The 22145-nt window shown below is 35.2% G+C and overlaps 2 protein-coding genes across 2 annotated transcripts; both read right to left on the bottom strand.

Annotated features, from left to right (window-relative positions):
* LOC120164932 (caffeic acid 3-O-methyltransferase-like) lies at positions 1-2571 on the bottom strand. Its single transcript, XM_039174557.1, has 4 exons — positions 2085-2571; positions 1135-1445; positions 945-1009; positions 1-334 (listed from the first exon to the last, which is right to left on the bottom strand). The coding sequence occupies exons 1-4, from the start codon at positions 2489-2491 to the stop codon at positions 17-19; spliced, it is 1101 nt and encodes a 366-aa protein (XP_039030488.1). The 5' UTR covers positions 2492-2571; the 3' UTR covers positions 1-16.
* Positions 2572-6485: 3914 nt separating this feature from the next.
* On the bottom strand, positions 6486-11140 carry LOC120164959 (5-methyltetrahydropteroyltriglutamate--homocysteine methyltransferase-like). The gene is made up of 12 exons (XM_039174579.1): positions 11040-11140; positions 9916-10268; positions 9736-9823; positions 9064-9191; positions 8587-8978; positions 8332-8495; positions 8114-8194; positions 7836-8002; positions 7644-7749; positions 7294-7544; positions 6996-7197; positions 6486-6906 (listed from the first exon to the last, which is right to left on the bottom strand). Exons 2-12 carry the CDS (start codon positions 10263-10265, stop codon positions 6538-6540), a joined length of 2298 nt encoding a protein of 765 aa, XP_039030510.1. The 5' UTR covers positions 10266-10268; positions 11040-11140; the 3' UTR covers positions 6486-6537.
* Between the last annotated feature and the right edge of the window lie 11005 nt (positions 11141-22145).

Here is a 22145-nt window from a genome sequence, read left to right as displayed (position 1 = left end):
GTGATTAGCGTAGCGACTAATGTGGCGAATTGCGGATATTTTTTAATAATTCCATGACCCAATAATTATAAACACGACAGATAGGTTTGAGAGCAGAGAAACCAGCTTGAATGGCCAATGTGTGCAATTGTTTGAAAGTCCTTTCCTTTGCACCGGGGAGCAGGTGAAGCAATCCCACATCGAATTGGATTGTTGTGGTTGTCACTACGTCAGTGGACGGCAGCTCCGGCATTATTGACTCTATCACTATTACTTTTCCACATTCTGGTATTGCTTCGCAACAATTTCTCAGCAATTTCAGGCATTCATCGTCTCCCCAATCGTGAAGTACCCACTAAATCAATCACAATATATATTTATTGAAACAAATTACTAATTGAACCAATCAAATCAAGGGTAAAGTAAACAAATGGTTCCTAATTATAGAGTACTACTTTATTAAGCCCATCGACTATTAAAAATTACAAAATAGTCCTTCGATTATAGAATGTTACTTTGTTAAATTCATCGACTATTAGTTACAAAATAGTCACTCGACTATTCATTATTTTTAAACTCACTATTTTTTGTCAAAAAAATAGCAGTTGTTTAAGCTGGATGTTAACATGATGATTGATATATGATATTCGTTTGAGATTTTGTGATCATATCTTATCATATCACAGTCAATGGATTAACATTTAGCTTAAAATATCGTCTATTTTTTAATGAAAAAGATGGATTTAGAACATAATGAATAGTTGAGTGATCATTTATAGCTTTTAATGGTCGAAGGACTCAATAAAGCAACAATCTATAGTCGGATGACTATTTTGTGACTTTTAATAGTCAAGAGACTTAATAAAGTAGTACCCTATAGTCGGAGACCATTTGTGTACTTTTTACCCTTAAACCAATCACATTGATTTCTTTATTAATTTTGGTGGTAATTTTTGAGAGCTAACCTTTATAAAAATGACTTCTCCATTAGGAATTTTGCTGAACATATCTCCTCCTACATGCTTCACGCCTAAAAAAAATACTAAATGAAATCGATTCCAACTCAAATCAAAATTTAAACATTATTTTTAATTAAAGTCAAACATTTTATATTTTGAATTGGACTCGAATCATTTGTATTTAAATGTTTCTAACCTGGGATATTGGGAGCATTTTTAATAACCAGGGGTAAATCAAAGTTAATGCCCTTGATTTGTGGGTACTTGGAAACAATGAGCTTAAGATTCGTTCCCAAACCGCCTCCCACATCGATCACCTGAGTTAAGCCTTCGAATCCTTTGTAAAGCTGTAGGACTTTTTGCATGACGATGGCAGTGTGGTTTGACATGGATTGGTTGAAAGTATTGGCTAATTGCTCATCTTTTGAAACCACCTCAAACATGTCTTCCCCAAATGCCCTCTCAAACGACAACCCACCTTCCAGCGTTGCTTCCTTCAAGAAGTTCCTACACAAATTTACAACACATCCTATTAGACAATATAAAAGCATGGATTATATATGTATATAGACAACATTCTCTTACAATGTATAAAATTATATATAATCATTCGATTTAAATAAATAAATAAATAGTTTAGGGTCTAAACTCTAAATCCTAGAAGAAAAAAACTATTGTGAGTTAAAAAATAATTGTTATAAAATTTCATAAAAGTTAAACACGTATCGAAGGCAAAATTCATGTGTTACTATTCAGCTTACGCTTGTGTGTGCTCTATGACACGTACCTTTCATGTTTTTCATTTTTGAATTTTCTTTTGTAATTTTTCATTTCAATCCTGGTTTTTCCATTTTCCTTCAATTTCACCCCTACTATTTCTTTTGGTCTTTCTAATTTGGTCCCTGCTACTTCCTTTTCCCTTCAATTTTGTGCTTCATCATTAAAGTGGTCATAATCGGTCAGACAGCTCCAACAAAATCGTCGACAGCTATGTTCAATTAGTGTAGAAATTAGATCGATTTCCTAAATAATTTTATACAAAATCCATCTATACTCTCAAAACTTTAATAATCATAACAATGAAACCATAGATTTTCAAGGATAAAGACTGAAGGACAATTAATTATATCAGTCAAGAAGACTAACCAACACTCGATTAACCGTCTATCCATAGTCAGGTTCAGCATTGGAACTACAGAGATTCCATCTTCACGTCGAAGAAAGTATCTCCCGATCGAAGAAACACCGTACAATCTCGTCGTAATCCCGTCTCTATCGGTAACGAGATCGCAATCCAAGACGGAATGAGTCGTAAGAAACCGAAGGATACGATCGACGATATCGGCAGCATTTGGGTTATTCGCCGGAAGTTTCGACACAATCTCAGATGCCGAAACCTTGGAGTCCGGGCCTGATTCCGCTATGATCTCAAATAAATCAAGATCCACGGCGGTCTTCAAAGCAAAAGGAAGAACCGTTGAAGTAGCATATTGAATGGCTCGTAGGCAATCTTCCTCTTCCTTTGTTGCGATTTGTTGTGAATTCTTCATCATGATTTCTAGTTTCCGTCAACTCCGGGCTTGGAGATGACAATTTGCAGAAAATTTAGAATGGGGGAAATGGTATGAAGAGTTGAATTTGGAAAAACGTAGAGTTTGAAACGGCATTAAATAAAACATTATTGAATTGCATGGAGCGTCACAAAAAGCTTGTCTTCTTCGATCTTTAGTTGACCATTCCAATTTGCTTTATATGTTTTCTTGTGGACAAGTTTATCTTCTTCGTCCAATTACAAATTAATAGGTAGGTTATAGCTTCCTCTCTAATCAAGTAGAGCTCACAACTGTTTAAGAAAAGCATTTGAAATTATTTTTTTTTTAAATTCAACGAGCTCGGTCAGTTTTTATTATTATTTTAAATATAAATCAATTACCTAAACTAAGTATATTTTCTCAACTTGGTGTTTAAATTTTTTTATTCACAAGTCACTGTTTAATATTTAATTTTATTTATCGTTTTGATACTTTATCAGTGATATTAACTTTTGATGAATTGATAATATAAGATTGCACCTAGTTTGCCAAGCACAGGAATCCAGAATCAGAGTTTTGTCTTGATTAATCCAAATCGACTCACGTTGCACATATGTTTTTGATGGACGAATCACAACAGAGATTTTTTGCATACATAAAGACTCGAATATAAAACTTTGTTTAAGAAATATTAAATTGTTTACCACTTGAACCAACTCCGTTGACATGAAAATTTAAGATATTAATATCGTATTAGTAAATGTATGGTTTTTATTTTACTACCTATACAGGTATATCTTCTTGGATTAATCCATACTTTAAAAATTACTAAACTATCTGAATATAAATATGAGAAAATAACCTCAGTGACCGAAAATGCCTTGTAATATATAATTTTGACCAACTTTTTTTGAATTTGTCAAAATGACCAAGTAAATCGCAATGCGATCGATAATTTGCAACGCGATCTCCGGTATCGCAAATCAGTTTCCAGATTCGCAACGCGATAGTCGAAGTTCGCATTGCGATTTATTCCAAATTCGTTGCGATAGGCGAAGTTCGCGTTGCGATTCATTCCAATTCGTTGCGATAGGCGAAGTGGGACGGGACGGCGGCGGCGGCGGCGGCGCGCGAGAGTCCCCCTTGTTCTCTATCACTCAACAAGGAAGTGGGAAAGCCAAGCCTTAAATACCATTCCCAATAGTGTTTCCAATACTATGTGGGATTGAGCATTACCAACACTTGTTTCCAATACCATTACCTTCATTGTCTGTAAGAGTTTAATTTTGAAACTAATAAAATATTTATTCGAATAAATAACTTACCCTTTGAGGACTTTGATAGAAGAAAAATATTAACCAAACAAATGCAAAGGAGACAATGATGGAAGTTTTCAACTGAGGATGCTACGAAAACTAGCTGCTAATGACACAAAGGAAACATATCGAGTTGTTTGGTCATCATCTACTCTTTGCAAGTAAGTCATTTGAACACTATAAGAACCCGAATCAGAGTTAGTTTTAGCAATTACTTCATTTATGATCAAAGTCCCGTCTCGGGTCGTGGTCGTGGTAATACGTGTCTTCGACACGTCCGCGCGAATTATATCTTTTTAGAGAAAATTCTTAAGAAACAAATGCAATATTTGGAATGAATCGCAACGCGAACTTCGCCTGTCGCAACGAATTGGAATGAATCGCAATGCGAACTTCGCCTGTCGCAACGAATTGGAATGAATCGCAACGCGAACTTCGCCTATCGCAACGATTTGGAATGAATCGCAACGCGAACTTCGACTATTGCGTTGCGAATCTGGAAACTGATTTGCGATACCGGAGATCGCGTTGCGAATTATCGATCGCATTGCGATTTACTTGATCATTTTGGCAAATCTAAAAAAATTTGATCAAAATCGTATATTACAAGGCATTTTCGGTCACTGAGGTTATTTTCTCCCTCAATAACATACAAAACTATGTTCATATACAATGTAAGTTTTAAAATTATTAAATAGATTAAATAATTTAATTTAATTTGTTTTGAAGGTGATTATAAAAACATGTCTAAGATAACAAGTCGAATGCTTTAGTGGAACAAGGTTCAAATTGGTACAATACCATGATACCAATAGTTGCATTAATAATGTCTAAGAATGATTAATGCATTCTTGTAGTTTTCAAATACACTTGAAAGTTACACACTTAATCAATACTAATTAATTTTAACTCAAAGAATTTACTAGCGCAGGTATCTCATTTAAAACTTTAATTCAAATCGATTATGCAATTGAAAACGCATGATATATTAAAGAAACGACAAATATATGTTTTAATATATGGATTAGATTTTAATTTATAATTTGTTCTTTAATTTTCTTTATTCAATTAAGTATTTAAATTTGTTTTTAAGATTTAATTTTGTATCTAAACTTTTTTTTGTTTAATTAGATTGAACATGAATGATTGATTTGAATTACTATATAATTTTATTTGTAGATCAAAATTAGAATTTAATTATGTAAATGATTTCTTAATTAATATGAGGTAAGTATAAAGTAATATATGTTCAAAGATAACTCTCAATATTTTTACCTTAAAGGCTTACATCCTTGACATCTATAGTGCTCGAACTCGGATTCTCAAAGAATAACAACAATTCGTTCGTCGCGGAAGTCATTTGATTCGTGCAATGAATTATTTAAATCAACTAGGATGATGAAGCCAAATTTAGATATTAATTTAAACCAACAAATCAAGTTCAAAGATTTAAATCGACCAATAAAAATTTGGATAAATTACGCATTTAGTACCAAAACTATAGTTTTAGTTTGTTTTAATATCTAACCTTTCAATTTTTTTTAAAACCATACCTAACGTTTAATTTTCATTTTATTTTAATACCCTATGTTAAAAAATTAACGCATTTAGTACCTAAATTATCAGTTTTAGTACCTAAACTTTCAATATTTTCAAAACTTAACGTTAAATTTTGAGCATGTGTACCGAAATGAAACAAAAACTAAAGTTTTTAACGGTGGGATACTAAAATAAAACAAAAACTAAAGTTTTTAACGGTGGGGTACTAAAATGAAACAAAAACTAAACTTTAGGTATGATCTAAAAAAATTGAAAGTTTAGGTATTAAAACGGACCAAACTTTAGATACTAAACGTGTAATTTACCCTAAAATTTTATATATTAAATTTGACTTTAAAACTAAATTTGTATTTTTAATTAGACTCTAAAATCAAATTTAAATTATAATAAGTCGAACCTTGAGAGCACGAATATATATATTTACCATAAAAAAAAGCCAAGTTTGAGATAAGAACTTTAATTGGGAAATTCCATAATCATCCCAAGTTATGGCGACAGAGCAAAGTCTAATAGGCGGCTATTATTTATCAACGCCTTATCTTTCAGGCTGTTAACCACATTAATTAAAGTACACTTATTTTTAAGAAATTTTAAAATATAACTCGTTAGCATAAAGCTAAAAGAAATGACATAAATTAATTATAATAAAAAAACTATTAAGAGCATAATTTTTTAGATTAAACATTATAATATTTCTTATTCTAACTCAAAATGTTATCCTCTTTATAATATCTACCCTTATTTTTTTCAAAGGTCAACTAGAGTAGACTGAAAATCCGGGAATCGCTGGAATTACATTGAATTGGGATGGCTCTTCAGTTGGAAACCCAGGATCAGAAAGAGTCAATGCATTAATACGACACAGTTTTGTGATCCATCAACCTCCAAGTAAACGAAGAGAGAGAAGCTCCACGACCAGAGACAGGACCCACATTTTCATTTGGCTAAAACATGACACTCACAAATTATGTGCCTTTCAAAGTAATTAAAGGCAGTTTTATATATTCCCAAAAGTACACAAATATTTAGAGCAAAAAGAACACACCCGAAAAAAGGAAATCAATTGGCCTCAAAGTGGGCACATGATACGCCTAACACAAGAAAGAGATACTCGTATTATAAAGCATAAATTTCTTTCATTTTTTCCCTCTTCGATTGTATTCGGAAGACTCCGACTGTCGGATAAGCCTCTCACTCGGCACTCGCAAGTTGGGTGCGGAGTAGCTTGGCAGCAGCAACCATGTTGCTTAGGGCAGGTTTCACTTCGGCATACTTGCGTGTCTTGAGCCCGCAGTCGGGGTTAACCCACAAGATGTTGGTCTCAAGCACGGCAAGCATCTTGTTGATTCGGACAGCAATCTCTTCGGTTGATGGTATTCTGGGAGAGTGGATGTCATAGACACCGGGACCGATTCCAGCACCGTACTTCACTCCTTCACGGAAGACAGAAAGGAGCTTCTCGTCTGAACGTGAGTTCTCGATGGTAATGACATCGGCATCCATGTCGATAATTGAGTGGATAATGTCATTGAAGTTGGAGTAGCACATGTGGGTGTGGATCTGTTGGACAAATACAACATGGATGAGGAATTTCATGGATATTAGAGTTTTTTTTAGACTTGAAAGGAGTGATGTAATAATATACGAACCTGAGTAGTGTCCTGGACACCGCAGTTGGTGATCCTGAAGGAGTGGACAGCCCATTTCAAGTAGAACGCATGCTCGGACTTCCTAAGTGGCAACCCCTCTCTCAAAGCAGCCTCGTCAATTTGGATAACATTGATACCGACCTTCTCGAGATCCTCCACTTCGTTCTTAATGGCCAAGGCAATCTGGTAGCAAGTCTCGAATCTGGAATTTTTGCAAATCGTAGAACGTTAAATGATATATCATATAGCAAGTAAAAATAAAAAGTTCTAATCATGATTTCAGCTTTCAAGAGCATACCTTGGTTGATCATTTCTGACAAAAGACCAGTTGAGGATGGTAACAGGGCCTGTAAGCATTCCCTTCATTGGTCGAGCAGTCATGCTTTGGGCAGTAGATGACCAGAAAACAGTCATTGGGTTGGGGCGGCTAACATCACCATAGATGATTGGTGGCTTCACACATCGAGATCCATACGATTGCACCCATCCATTAACAGTGAATGCAAAACCGGACAACTGCTCGCCAAAGTACTCAACCATATCGTTTCTCTGCATGGTTTAAAGTAATAGTTAAGTATGCTTTGCTAAGAACTAAACATAGATGTATCTCCTTCACTGCAAGAGGCCAAAACAAAAAGGTGTACTCACCTCAGGTTCTCCATGAACCAAGACATCAATGTCAAGCTCTTCCTGAAGGTCGACAACCTTCTTAATTTCCTCCTTAATGGCTTTAACGTAATCATCCTCAGAGATCCTGAAGGGAGAAAGCACTAGTCAAAAGACTGGTCTCATTGACATTTTACGATAAAGATACAGATGAAAAATTCCAGAATAACTCACTTGTTAGCCTTGAATTCACGACGAACTCTCCTGAGTTCCAAGGTTTGAGGGAAGGATCCAATTGTTGTGGTGGGGAGGATTGGCAGGTTAAGCTTTCTCTGCTGGGCATCGAGTCTGGCACTAACATTAGTTTCACGTCGGTGGTCAGAGCCCTTCAAAGCAGCAGCCTGGGAATGCAAACATAACATGGTAAGCAAAGAGATTTTCACATCGAATAACCATAATTGAAGAGCAGTTACGTGAGAGAAAATCAAAATTTTAGTTTATCAAAAACTTACAGCCTTTTGAACGGCCTCATTGGTCACTCTTGGGGAGGACTTCCTTGAAGTCTGAGCAGTAGCATTGGCAGAGAAGAAGGCCTAGAAATAGATGAAATAACAAGTGAAATTGTGTCATCTGAATATGGATAAAACATCGGGACATCATGCCCATAATGAAATGCTATCCTACTTCTTAAAAGACTAGCAAAAACAAGTGACAAGATTAAAAGAGATACCTCATCCTTCTGACCAGCCAATGCCTTGGCGAGGGCATTGACTTCAACAACTTTCTGGGCAGAAAATGCAAGCCAGGATTTGATTTCATCATCTAACTTAGTCTCATTTACTAGATCAACAGCGGTGTGGAGAAGAGAGCAGGAGGTTGATACCACAAGGTTGTCTGTACATCAGAAAAGTAATTCAAATATATTAGTTATAATAATTAAGAAAATGGTGATAGCTATAATAAAATGCAGAAGACAATAGAATACTTTTGCTGACAACAGCCTCAAGCTCCTTCAAGGTGCTAAGAGATGAAGCAAGATCATTGGCCCAAATGTTCCTTCCATCAACAACTCCAGCAAAGAGGTACTTGCCCTTGGGGAAATTTCTCTTGACCAAATCAATGGTCTGGGTTCCGCGAACCAGATCCAAACCATAAGCAGTGACACCCTTCAAACCAATGAGTGTCTTATATGTCTCAGCAGTAAGATCAGTAAAGTAGGTCTCGATCAGTACATTCAAGCCTGAGAGAGTGGATTCCAAATCAGCATAAGCAGCAGTGAATGCCTGCAATTGGTGCGAGTCAAGATCCAAGACAAGGGTGGGTTCATCAAACTGAATCCAGGAAGCACCAGCTGCCTTAAGCTCAGATATGACTTCCCTGTAAAGTGATTCAATGCAAATATAGTAAATTAGAACAGCGACATTAATAAAACCTCGAGGACATAAATAGAAATAACTCTTACTTGTAGATAGGAAGGATCTTGGGGAGAAGAGAGAGAAGAGAAAAGTTCTTCTCAACACCCTTTGCAGGCTTAGAGAGCAACAAGTATGAGACAGGGCCAACAAGGACTGGGACAGTGTCAACTCCAAGCTGCATGTGGAACAGATAATCAGCACCCAAGTTTCATCATAAGACAAAAAAAACATATAAGAACTAAAAAACATAGGATAAAAGACAGGGCAACACAATCAAGCAGGTCTAAGTAATTACTATCCCCAGTCTCACTCCGCCATTCTTTAAAATTTGTATCATATAAAAATACAATTCTTGAGAGATTTAAACGACTGCTTATATAATACCTCAGGCATAATGACAGACATGAGACCATTCCCAGAAATTTACACATTCTAAGCCATTGTTTAGAACAAAGCATATTAAAACATATTTATTCAGGTCCAAAGCCTTTAATCTATCCCAAATTCAGACAATCATGTATTTCACTGCAATGAAGAACTTACAAACTCTACTAAACTAACTGCTCTAATTCCAGACTACCTCTATACTTAGTCTTAACATTAGCTGTTATAACTTATCTCTAACTAATAACTTAGCTACTAGCATAAGTATACATGAAAGACAATAATGACATTGTTATCATATAAGTATACGGATAAATTAGATTCAGAGAACATACCGCCTTAGCTTCCTTGTACTCATCAACTGCCTTGTGAGATGCGTAAGAGAAGTTAACATCAGGTCCCAATTCAGGAACGATGAAGTGGCTGAAACAACACATTGGATACAAATTTAGTATCAGAAAACCCAGCATACAGTAGATAAGCTAATCAAGTAAGACCAAGAAACGGAAACTTACTAGTTGGTGTCAAACCACTTGGTCATCTCCATGGCGGGGACAGCAGCATTTCCTCTGGCCATGGAGAAGTAAGTGTCGAATCTGATCTCACCGCCTTTCCAGCCGTATCTAGGCGGAACAGCTCCGAGCATCGCTGTGGCATCAAGAACCTGGTCGTAGTAAGAGAAAGTGTTGCTGGGGATGTACTTGATCCCAGCATCAGACATCTGTTTCCAGATGGATGACCTGATATCAGCAGCAACCTTCTGCAAATCCTCGGCACTGCTCTTCTTATCCCAGAAAGATTCCAAGGCAAACTTAAGCTCTCTCTTGGGTCCCATGCGGGGGTATCCAACAATGTGGGAGGCCATTTTCTGAACCAAACAAAATAACAGAGAGAATTCAGATTCGTTGTGTAACATTCAAATATAAAAAATAAATTTAAGCTCTTTCTATCATATACTCCTGAATTGAAAAATCATCAGACTCAAAGCTAAGATCCATTGATTAATCCGCAATGCAGCATGGGCTGAGATAAAATGCTCACTTCACTTTAGATCTATAGCAAGAAACTAATGATCACACTCTGGATGTATACGTTCCAAGCCAAACGACTGGATCTAATCGAATTGCTTTCAAAAATACGCAAAATTGAAAGCTAAGCCACGAAATCAGATCAAACACTAACACTATTACACTAACCAATAGATCTCACCATGAAAATAAAAATTCTTCTATGAATACTAAAGGCTAAAACCCAAGTTGGAAATAGAATTTTTAAAACATTCAAATAAAACTCCAGAAGGAAAATCAAGTGCTGACGCTCATCGATATTCAATAGATCTTAATCAAATAGTCCAATTTTTTAAAGTTCTTTTTGACAAAACCCAAGTAATAAATCACAAGTCCAAATCATCTTAGTGGAAACCCAGAAAGAGAATCATTAGTGAGAGTTGAAAATATACTCTGGAATTAACAGTAGATCTCAGTACAAAGAGACGCAAGTCTTAATCTTATTTTAGCAAAAAGGGAAATCGAAGCGCAAAGGTTTTGAGAAGTTTAAATCCATTTCAAATAATTGTTAAGAGTTAATTAAATTGAATTATAAAAGAACAACCTTGACTCAAAGAGAGCAATTACAGTACCGTAATGGAACCGGAGAGAAAATCTAGATAACGGTCCCTTAGATAGAGTGATTAGAGATGCAGAGGAGGGAAAGGCACGAATTGTGAAGGTGGAGGAGTTGCCCTTTTATAGACAAAAATGGGCAGCCGCTGCCTTTCAATGACTGTAAATCAAAATAAAATTAAATCTTTTTTGTGTCATTTTAATAGTGAAGGGAAAAAAATAGTGAAACTAAAGCCTACGCGCGGCTCTTTCTTCAGTGTCGCATGGGAAAGTTTTGGATGAACTATTGGATTTAGGGTAAATTACATGTTTAGTATCTCAACTATTACTTTTATTTCGTTTTGGTCACCTGACTATTTTTTGTTTCAAAATCATACCTAATGTTACATTTTGATCACCTACCGTTAAAAAATTAATGGTGGTAATGACGTGTCATCATAAGAAAATATCATATCATCATTGAAATAAGTTGAAAAATGGCATGTCTGATGTCAGCAATTATGCTAGTTTTTTACTACAAAGGACCAAAATGAAATTAAAACATAAGATTAAGTATGATTTAAAAAATAGTTGGGTGATTAAAATGAAAAAAAAATGATAGTTGATGTATAGAACGTGTAGTTTACCCTTGGATTTAATAAAACTAAGGTTAAATTACTTATTTAGTTAGTGAACTATCACTTTGATTTTGTTTTCATCATCTAATTATTTTTTAAAATTATCACTAATGTTACGTTTTAGTTTCATTTTAATCATCCAAAGTTAAAAATTAATTATTATATTTAATATCAATTTTTTTATTAATCTAAGGTGCTTATAAGTGTTAGTTTATGTTATAAGGAGTCTCCACAATTTGATAATATACATTCAAATATTATACAATCTTTAGTGCTCGAATCTGAAACCTTTGAAAATAACAATCATTCTTTTTAACCACTGAAATAAAATAGAACATCAACTCAATTAATAATTATATATATATATATAATATAAGCATAGAAACTATATTTAAACCGTATACATAAAAATTGAAGTGTTTCTAAAAGGTTAATGAACGAAATTAGAGGGGAAAACTATGAAGGTGATTAATCAAAGATGTTTTCGGGTACCCACGCGCCTTAAGAGACGCCTTGAAGTTTGACCTACTACCGGTGCCACATCAGTAAAGGAAAATAAAAAATTATTAGCTGATTTTTATTTGTATTACGTGTAATTACGTGTTTTCCTTGAGACTGAAATTGATTGGTTTATATTGTATTTTATTTCATTTTTCATTGAAAAAATCTGAGAGGGTTGGTGGCTGAAAGTTGTTGGGGGGAAGGTGGTGGGCCTATTTTTGGCAAAAGGGTTGAGAGATCAATTTCTTTAAAAAAATAAATATACACATTTATCAAGTGGTTTTAATTAATAATTAATTTTATTACATAAAGAAAATTTACTTTATTATTATATATTATGAACTTAGTTTGATATTTAGAAGAAAAAAAGTTATTAATTGGATTAATATTATTTTATTTAAATTATTAGATTAAAATATTTTTATAATTAAGTGAAAAAACTACAAGTTAGAATGTCATGTATATGATTTGTGCAAATTTGATTGGGGAGTAGGCGTAGTGGGTCCAATTATTTTATATAAACAAACACGAAACGTACACATGTAGGCAATGGCAGCCATAAAAGCATGGATTATTTGTGGTTGAAATGTGGATTTTAAAGTGTGATTTACTAACAGACAAATGAAGCACCAAGGTTAAATCATGGTGTACATAGAAATTAATTTTATGAGAAAATAACAATGAAAAAAAATTACTGTAAGTATTTGTGTACAAAATAATTTACTGTTTAGGATTTGTACCAAACAAACTTATCAAGTCGTCATATTTATTCCAAAAAAAAAATTACTTACCAAATACCAATCAAGGTTGACAATTGGAGCTAGTTGAATGGGAAAGTGCGCTGGAGAGTGTGTGGCACGTCATTTAAACGGTGTCGGTGGTACCACGGATCTCAACGTACAACTGCCAAACCCATATAAGTCACATGCTCTTCCAATCGCTCGTGTACAACTGGCAAAACCATATTCACGTTCAAATTTCATCTCAAACTATATATATATATATATATATTAATCACACCCATTATTAATAAATTCAGTAGGCCAAGTTATATTATTATGACTACCATTTAAAATTAGTCCTTAAAATTTTGAATATTTTAATTTCATCTCGAAACTATGACTTTTATTTTAAATTGATCCCTAAATTTTTTGAACATTCAAAATTCATCCCAAACTATACATATATATTTGGATGAATTTTAAATGAAACTAGAATATTAAAAAAGTGTGGGGACCAATTTAGAAAGAGGGTCATAATTTAGGGATGAAGTCAAAATGTTCAAAACTTTAAGGATTAATTTAAAATGAGTCATAATTTGGGAATGAAATTGAAATATTCAAAAGTTTAAGGATCAATTTAGAATGAAGATTATAGTTTGGGGACATATAATGAAATTAACTCATTGTATACTATGTAGGCAATCAGGTTCCAGGTCCCAACCAATGGCAAAACTTGAGAAACACTTAAAAGAACAAAATTAATTATATATCCAATTTAATTGTGCTAATGCTGAGTCGCTGTTAGAAGTAGGATTGTCCTTGAATTTTTGCTATAATTAAAGGAATTAAGGGGAAAACTAGAGGAATTACTTATAAAAGTGAAGGGATCAGATATTTTGAGAATCAAATCTAAAATTTAACGAATATCACAATATGAAAATATTTTGAATTCTTTTATTGACCCAACATAATAAAGGAAACATCTTTGAAGTGGTTTGGGTCGGGTTTCGGCCAACCCGACTCGACCCGGCTAAAAAATATATACTCTTCATCCGACCCGAATCCGACATGATTTTTTAAGATAAAATCCGAACCCGATCCAAAATAATAAAAAATATTATTTTTATTTAATAAAAACAGTAATTTAATTAGAAAAATAATATATATATGGTATTATTGTAATTATTCTTAAATAAATAAGGTAAAATTATATTTTTTCTGGTCGGTTCGGGTATTTTTCACCTTAAACTCGAATCTGACCTGATCCGAACATCATCTTTAAAAAAACTCGAACCGACCCCAAAATTTTTCAAAAAACCGACCCAATCGAATCGGATTCCGGTCTCATACCCATTCCTAATTTAAACACATAATATATTTTTATTTAAATAATTATAAAAACTAAAATCATTTAAGTATTGTATAAATAATGGAATATTCTTCTATATATATAATCTCACCAATAAGGGGAAAATGATCACATGCGATAATCTTAATATACGTTAAAAAAAGATGTTATCAATTTTATTATTATTTAAATAATAAAACTGATAAAAATTTATTAAAACATTATTATTTCTACCAATTTTATTATTTTTTCTACTAATCAATAACAATTTTTTTAGTTATATGTTAAAGGTGTGGCGAACTTCCTCCAATGAGGCTATAACTACCAACCCATTATAGTTGAAGTCCTAGGTGGCTGTCATACTATACTGTTACGATTGGCATCTGAACTATAACAATTTTTTAATGTGATACTTAACTTTAAAAATATCAATTTTGAGACCAAAAGTTTCACTTAATGCTAAAGTGGTACATGTCAATGTCATTAATATCTTAAAAAATGTCAAGTTATTTTATATATGTAGAATTATTGTATATAATCACATATCAATACTTTTTTAAAAATATAAAATTAATATTTAGTTTGTTAATTTGTATCTCGAAGCATTATGTAGTGCCTTTAAATTAATTCTTATCGTTTTTTCCAAGTCATTAAAAGACTCGTAAAAATAATTAGTTTATCCTTACTGAAATGTTTATATAAATTTTCTTTTTATATTTTTCTATTTTTGATTTTTTTTGTTAGCGTGATAAAAGTAACAAAATAATTATAGTCAACATTTAAATAAGAACAAAATATTAAATAAATTATTATTATGTTAGGTTTGAGTCAATTTGATAAAGATAAAAGTTTGAAGGGCAAGAAAATATAATAAAAATGTAAAGTCAAAAATGGTTGGGAAAAAATAAAGGCGGCAAAAACTCATTATGCCTAGGGCTGTAAATGAGACGAGACAGATCGCGAGTTACTCGAGATTGACTCGATCAATGCTCGATAAATACTAGGATCGAATAGACTCGACTCGAGTTCTTAACGAGCCGAAGCGAGCTACTCGATATTCGACTCGAAAAGCTCGTGAGCAGCTCGAAAATATAATATATTAAAATTTTATTTTTTTTAGAAATAAATTATTAATAATATTAATATTTATGTATTAATATTTTATAAAAAATAGTAAGATTTTTTGTATTTAAGGTTCATGTTTGAGTTCGAGTTTGAGGCATCAATCGAGTTAAGTTTAAGATTTTTTTTCATTTCGAGCTTTTCGAGCTACTCACGAGCTTCAGTTTAGGATTTCGAATTCGAGTCGAGCTTGAAAATTTTAAGCTCGCGAGTTTTTGAGTCGAGTCGAGCTCAGCAATACTCGAGCTCGACTCGGCTCATTTACACCCCTAATTATGCCTACTATTTTCTACTTTCGTACGCACATTATTTTCTACTATTTTTTCAGTTTAGTATCTTACACTTATTTCGTTCTAATTTGGTGTCTAACGTTTTATTTTGTGAATCAAAATAAGTCCAACCGTGACAGATCATTAAGTTTGACCGTTAACCACTTCTACTTTCGTACGCACATTATTTTCTACTATTTTTTTCAGTTTAGTATCTTGGTTTTTTCCCGAAAAAATCACCGGTGACGGTATATATATCGATCTAACACCGGTCAGACTATATTTCCCGATCTAACACCCTTAGCAGTAAAGTGTGCCCCTGCACAGCGCTATATGCTGATTTGGCGCCACGTGGGGTAAGGCGCGCCCCCCTAAAGCGCGCCTTATGCTGACATGGATATACATGTGTAAAGCGCGGCCCCTGGGGCGCGTCTTACGCCACGTAGGTGTATAGCGCGGGGCAGGGGCCGCGCCTTACCTTTAATTCTGATTTATATATAGCGCGGGACAGGGGTCGCACCATACCTTTAATTGATATAATTATATAAGGCGCGATGCGGGTACCGTGCCTTGTAACTTTTCCTGGCTATAAATATCATTCTCCCCGATTAAGTTACTCACATCTCCTTACATCTCTCCTCTTAACTTATAAATTAATACAACAATTCCGTCAACGAGTCAATAATTCTGACAATTTTCTCATATTTTATTCAGAAGTTTGTTCGATTTTTCGTTATAAGGTAATTTTGTGATAATTTTTTTATTATATTTATTGTTTATTATGATTATTTGAAAAAATATTATACTAATTGTTGTCAATTAATTTCTGTGTTTGTAAAATTAGAAAACGGGAATATACGTCGAAATAGTTTTGTGGTACATGTAATAATATAAAATTATATTATTTAAATTATTTACGTTTATGTGTAAAAAATTTATTCTGTCATATTTTCGTTCATATATTATTTATTTAATCAGCATTGTTTCAGTTGTTTTTTTTACAGATATAATATTGCCGCACTTTTAAACTCAAAGAATGGCGCGACTTTCAGCTATTGTTTATTATGATGGTGAAATTCGAGAAGATGAAATCGGCGTTGTTTTCGTATCAAATGAGTGTGTTAAAATATCATTGAAGATAAACATAACTCTTGAGGAGCTGATAACGAAGATTTCGAGGAAGATTCATGTTGGAAGTAGTAGAAGAATGTCGTCGTTGCAGTACAGATTTCCAACATCATTGTTGCCATTAACTTATACAGCGTTCGAACTTTTGAACAATGATGATGTTGAAATGATGTTGAAGCTCAAAGTAATTATTCAGACGCCGATATTGAGATGTATGCAAATTTTATTCAAGTGTTGTCGTTCGGGGTCAATCATTAAGCTCCCACTATGGGTTGGCTGAACAAGTTGACAACCCGACGACAGTAATGTGTAATGATTTTAATGCCATTATGGAAAGACATTCATCCGCAACTCCTTACGATATGTATCGAGGTGGATCGACGAACAATCCGTATGGCAACATCGCGTCCAGTTCAAGGGGAAGACATTCATCTGCAAATCCGTTTGACCTTAATATGGAGATGCCATCGACGCAACCATCTGTGCAGTTTCCATTTGACACGATGGCTTCAATATCTATGGGGAGGCATTCGACTGCGAGCTTTTTCGATCTCAATGTTGATATGCCTTCTAGTTCAAGGGGAAGACGTGCAAGTAGTAGGTACTTCGACCTAAATGTGGAGCACATGGAGGAACCATCATCTCCACCAGAAGAACCACTTCGTGAGCCTGGTGCGGATGGTGCTGAGATTGGACTATTCATTCACCTAGAATCACCGCAATTCAACTCCGATGATGATGAAGTTCCATGAAATATGGCACAAACTGACCCTCCTGCACACATGTATGAAGCTTATTATGGTGAAATGTACGATTCAGAATTTGCGGATATGTCTCATCTCGGTGACTATGGATATTACTCATCAATAAATAATGGTGAGTTATCTTTAGGCATGGAGTTCTCAAGCGAAGAAGAAGCGGTGATGGCTATAAAAAATTACAATATCCGTAATTCTGTTCAGTCCAGAGTCAACCGATCCACGACCGAAAAATATGTATGCTACTGCGCCCGACTCGAAAACGGATGCAATTGGATGGTTCGCGTATCGAAAAGGAAGAGGAAAAATAACATATGGGAACTAAAAATATACAACGGTACTCACACATGTTGTGCTAGAGGGGTCAACCAAGATCATCCTAACTTGGACTCTGAAGTGATATGTCAAGCCATCATGCCCATGGTAAAAGCAAGCTCTCATATAGTTGTTGTTGTGTTGATTTCAGCTATACAATCGCAATATGGGTACACTGTCTCCTATAAAAAAGCTTGGTTGGCAAAACAAAATACCATTGTCAAACTTAATGGCGAATGAGATGCATCTTACAACGAACTTCCAGGCTGGTTTAGACTGGTACGGAGGTTAAATCCTGTGACAATTGTGGACTTCGAAACCTCCTATGTATACCATAATGATCGAGTTCTCCGCGATCGATGCCAATTCTACCGGGTTTTTTGGACTTACCCACGGTGCGTTAATGCTGTCAAATACTGTAAGCTTGTGGTCCAGATTGACGGGACTTTCTTGTATGGAAAATACAAGCAAGTTTTATTATTGGCAGTTGTCCAAGATGGCAATCGCAACATTCTTCCAGTTGTTTTTGCTCTTGTCGAAGGAGAAGATACATGTTATTGAGCTTTTTTCCCCGAAATTTACGTGCACATGTTATCACGAGGGAAAACATATGTGTCATTTTAGATCGCGGAGCTGGGATCAAAGCAGCAATGCAGTCTTTGGGTCCAATGTGGCAACCACCCTTTTTCCAACATAGGTATTGTCTCCGACACATTACTGTGAACTACTATGGAAGGTACAAGAAGAATGATCAGCATCAATTAATTATGCGCATGGGTAAGTGAAACTGATGTAGTGTATTTTCTTTTCGATCGTTTTAATTTTGCAAAGAAAGCAAGTTAGTAAGTTATACATTTTTTGATCATGTTACGAACTACTTCCTCGAACGTTTGAATCAATGCTTCAAGATTTGCGGGCGAAGAATGAGGAAAGATCCGATTATATCAGCCTCATCGATAAAGAAATGTGGATGAACGCATATGATGGTGGATATCGATATGGATACATGACAACCAACTTGGCAGAGGGAATCAATTCGACCTTAAAGGGTGCACGTCACTTACCAGTAACGGCTTTGGTAAAGACTATATATTTTCGTTTGGGGTGGCTTTTTGCGAAGCTCGGGGGACAAGCTCAAACATGGATGCAAGGCGGTCATGTCTATCACCCTAGATTAGTTGCAGATCTATAGAAAAAAAATTTCTGCATCAAATGGAATGTCTGTAACAAGCTTCTCTAGAAGGCATGAAATGTTTCGTGTCACAGAGTTGTCGCGACCTCTTCAAGGGATTGAAGCCGTGTCGTTAAGAGTAAATCTAAGGGACAGAACGTGCGACTGTAGGTTTTTTCAAGCTCTGAAGTATCCATCCTCTCATGTGATAGCAGCTTGCTCGTATACACATCAAGACTATAACCATTTTGTGGATCCCGTATACCTACTATCTGAAGTTTTTAAGGTATACGAATTTGAGTTTCCCCCCATAGGTAATGACAAAGACCCTGATGAGGTTCAAGATTGGCTTCCGATTGTACCAAATCCGAGTTTATTGAGGGAGCGTGGTCGTCCAAAATCCAATCGAATTCATTGCGATATGGATATTCGAGAAAGATCTAGACAAGACAGAAGATGTGGGCATTGTAGAAACCCAGGACACACTAGAAAAACATGTCCACTTCTGTTGCCATCAAGTAACAATTGATGAGGAAATGATGTATTTGTTTATCAAATAATAATTCTTTTACTTCAATTTGCATTTACTTCAAGTTAATGTCATTCGATAATCGCTGATTAAGATTAAAAAAACGATACAATAATACGAGATTGCACATTTGTGTTATATGTGATTATAATAAAAGAGATAATAAGTGACAAACTTAAGAAAGTTATCGAACAAAATCATTAAATTTTATCGAACTGATAACAATTTGGTATTTCAAAATAATTTTAAATACAACAAAGTTACAATAAATATTAAATGGTAAATGATAACCAAATTACAATAATTGATATTAAATGATAATAAATAAAATTAACTGAAATACATTAAAAAAATCCAACAAACTTAAAAAAATAAAGTAAGTATTAAATGAGAAATAATAAAAAATTACAATTAAAAAGTTCAATAAACTAAATACAAATATAATAAAAAAAATCTATCGATGCCTGCGACGCGAATGTGTTCCGCAGAGCGGTGGTTGTCGGTCTCGAGAAGGATTTCTTCGTATCACTGGTTGTGACTCCTCGCTGTCATCATCATCACCATCATCATCGTCATCGTCGTCGTCCTGAGTAGGTACATGAGGAGCTGATGACGATGAAGACCTCCATAGAATAAGGACCCTGGAAGTGTATGACTGACTATCCCACCGGCCTGTGAAAACTGGGAAAACTCATAAAACCCAAATATCGCTGAGTGTGAAAATGTACAGGAGGTGTCTGTGCTGCGGCCATGGGTGATGAGGCTGAACCCGCCAAATATCCAGCATATGAACCCTAAGTTGGATCTATAAACATAGACCCATAATAGCCTCCATGAGGGGTCATTGTGACGGCGGCGGCGGGGGGGGGGTCATAAAACTAGGTGACAGCGACGGAATGGGGTAAGGGAATGGCGGCGACGGTATCTAGTAATGGAAAGGCGGTGGTGGCATCATATATGGCTGTGGTGGCTGCTGTGAAGGTCCTGCTGGTGCAGCTGAGGATGAACCGGAAGCAACTGCTCTCCGTCCACGAGTCGGGGATGATGGTGCTGTATCGGTGAACGTCTCTGTCGACGTAACAGAAAGGTATGCCCTCGTGCATCCTCGAGAAGCAGAAACGGTTTCCCGTTACTGTTGAACCACTCGAAATGACCCTCAGCAACCATCAAGAGGTCATCAAAAATGGGCTCTCTACGGGGAAGACACCGATGTCGATCCTCTCACAACACGACCAAAGCATGATGTCTCACCAACCAATCTGTATCTGTCTTGCCACGTCTATCTGTGCTATGCAACTCGTCCATATTGCGAGGTGCTTCCCGAATTGGTTGAAAACAACCAAATTGCTGGAGCACACGATCAGTGGAGTGTCACTCGACGGTCGCATAACAGATCAAGGGGACCGTCGCCATCCAAACATCTTATGGTCCCCTCAACTCAGGTGAGATCACCGCCTTCACATCATCAGTAGAATATGACACCCATTCAAACTAAAACAAATATATATAATTTTTATCAAAATAATAATCTAATTATATAACTATAATCTAAAATTGATTTTTAAACATTAAAATTCATACATGTGTGCTAGCCTCCTGATCGATGAGCACCCTAATTTTTTCTAAATCATCAGGTAGCTCCTGATGATTTTCCCTATCAGTTGACCACTATTCGAGGAAACAAATTATTATACGTTGTATAAAATAATTAATATACGAAATCAATTTTACAATTACCTCAATAATAGTGGAATACGAATGGGTTCTTGACAGCAGGACATAAAAAGGGCAATCGATACCATGCCCAACAGCAGGAGACATCCGCCGATAGCATTACGCTGTAGTCAGTGGCTCGACACATCTCTCTGTACAGAAAGCCAAAACTATCGAGCCCCAACTGAGTGATCCGACCATATGAAAGTCGCCAAGGTGTCGCAATCACATGCAGTGAACTTGGTTGCGCGATTTGTCCGGCATCAACAACCCTCCTATCAGCTGCAGTATGCATGCTCGTGAATACATTTTAACTTCATCCTCATACGCGTCCTCGCTCAAATCACGAAAATTGGCATCTAACCAATTTAACGGTATCCGACCATCGTTAAAATTTTTCGGGACACGTCTAGATTATCCCGACACAAAGCAGTCCAGGAACCATGCGTGATCCCCGATATCACATCTCCATCCACCGAAAGCCCCAGGTGCATAGAAACATCCTCAAGTGTAATCGTGCACTCTCCGCACGGAAGATGGAATGTGTGGGTCTCCGGCCTCCACCGCTCTACTAAAGCAAAAATCAGGTCTGGCTCTATCTTACAGTTACCCTGATATCTACTTATGTAACCGAATCCAACCTCTACTAAATACGGCAAGACACGGCTAGGTATCACTAACTTAATATTCCTAATAAAAGGATCTAATACACGGTCCTTCTCCTAAAATTAAATAATTACAAAAATTAATTCTTAATATAATATCATGCATTAAATAAATCAACAAATTATTACTAATAATTTAAATTAAATTAAAACATTAAAATGTTACCGTATCAGCAAAGTGTCGAGATATATGATTTGCATCTAAGCGAAGTAGATCGTCTGCCATTTTATATTGCAAAAATATTAAATAAGTAAAATATTAAAT

The sequence above is a fragment of the Hibiscus syriacus genome, unplaced genomic scaffold (genome assembly GCF_006381635.1).
Source record: "Hibiscus syriacus cultivar Baekdansim isolate YM2019G1 unplaced genomic scaffold, ASM638163v2 tig00111558_pilon, whole genome shotgun sequence".
Classification (NCBI taxonomy): Eukaryota; Viridiplantae; Streptophyta; class Magnoliopsida; order Malvales; family Malvaceae; genus Hibiscus; species Hibiscus syriacus.
This window is presented reverse-complemented; position numbering and strand designations above follow the sequence as displayed.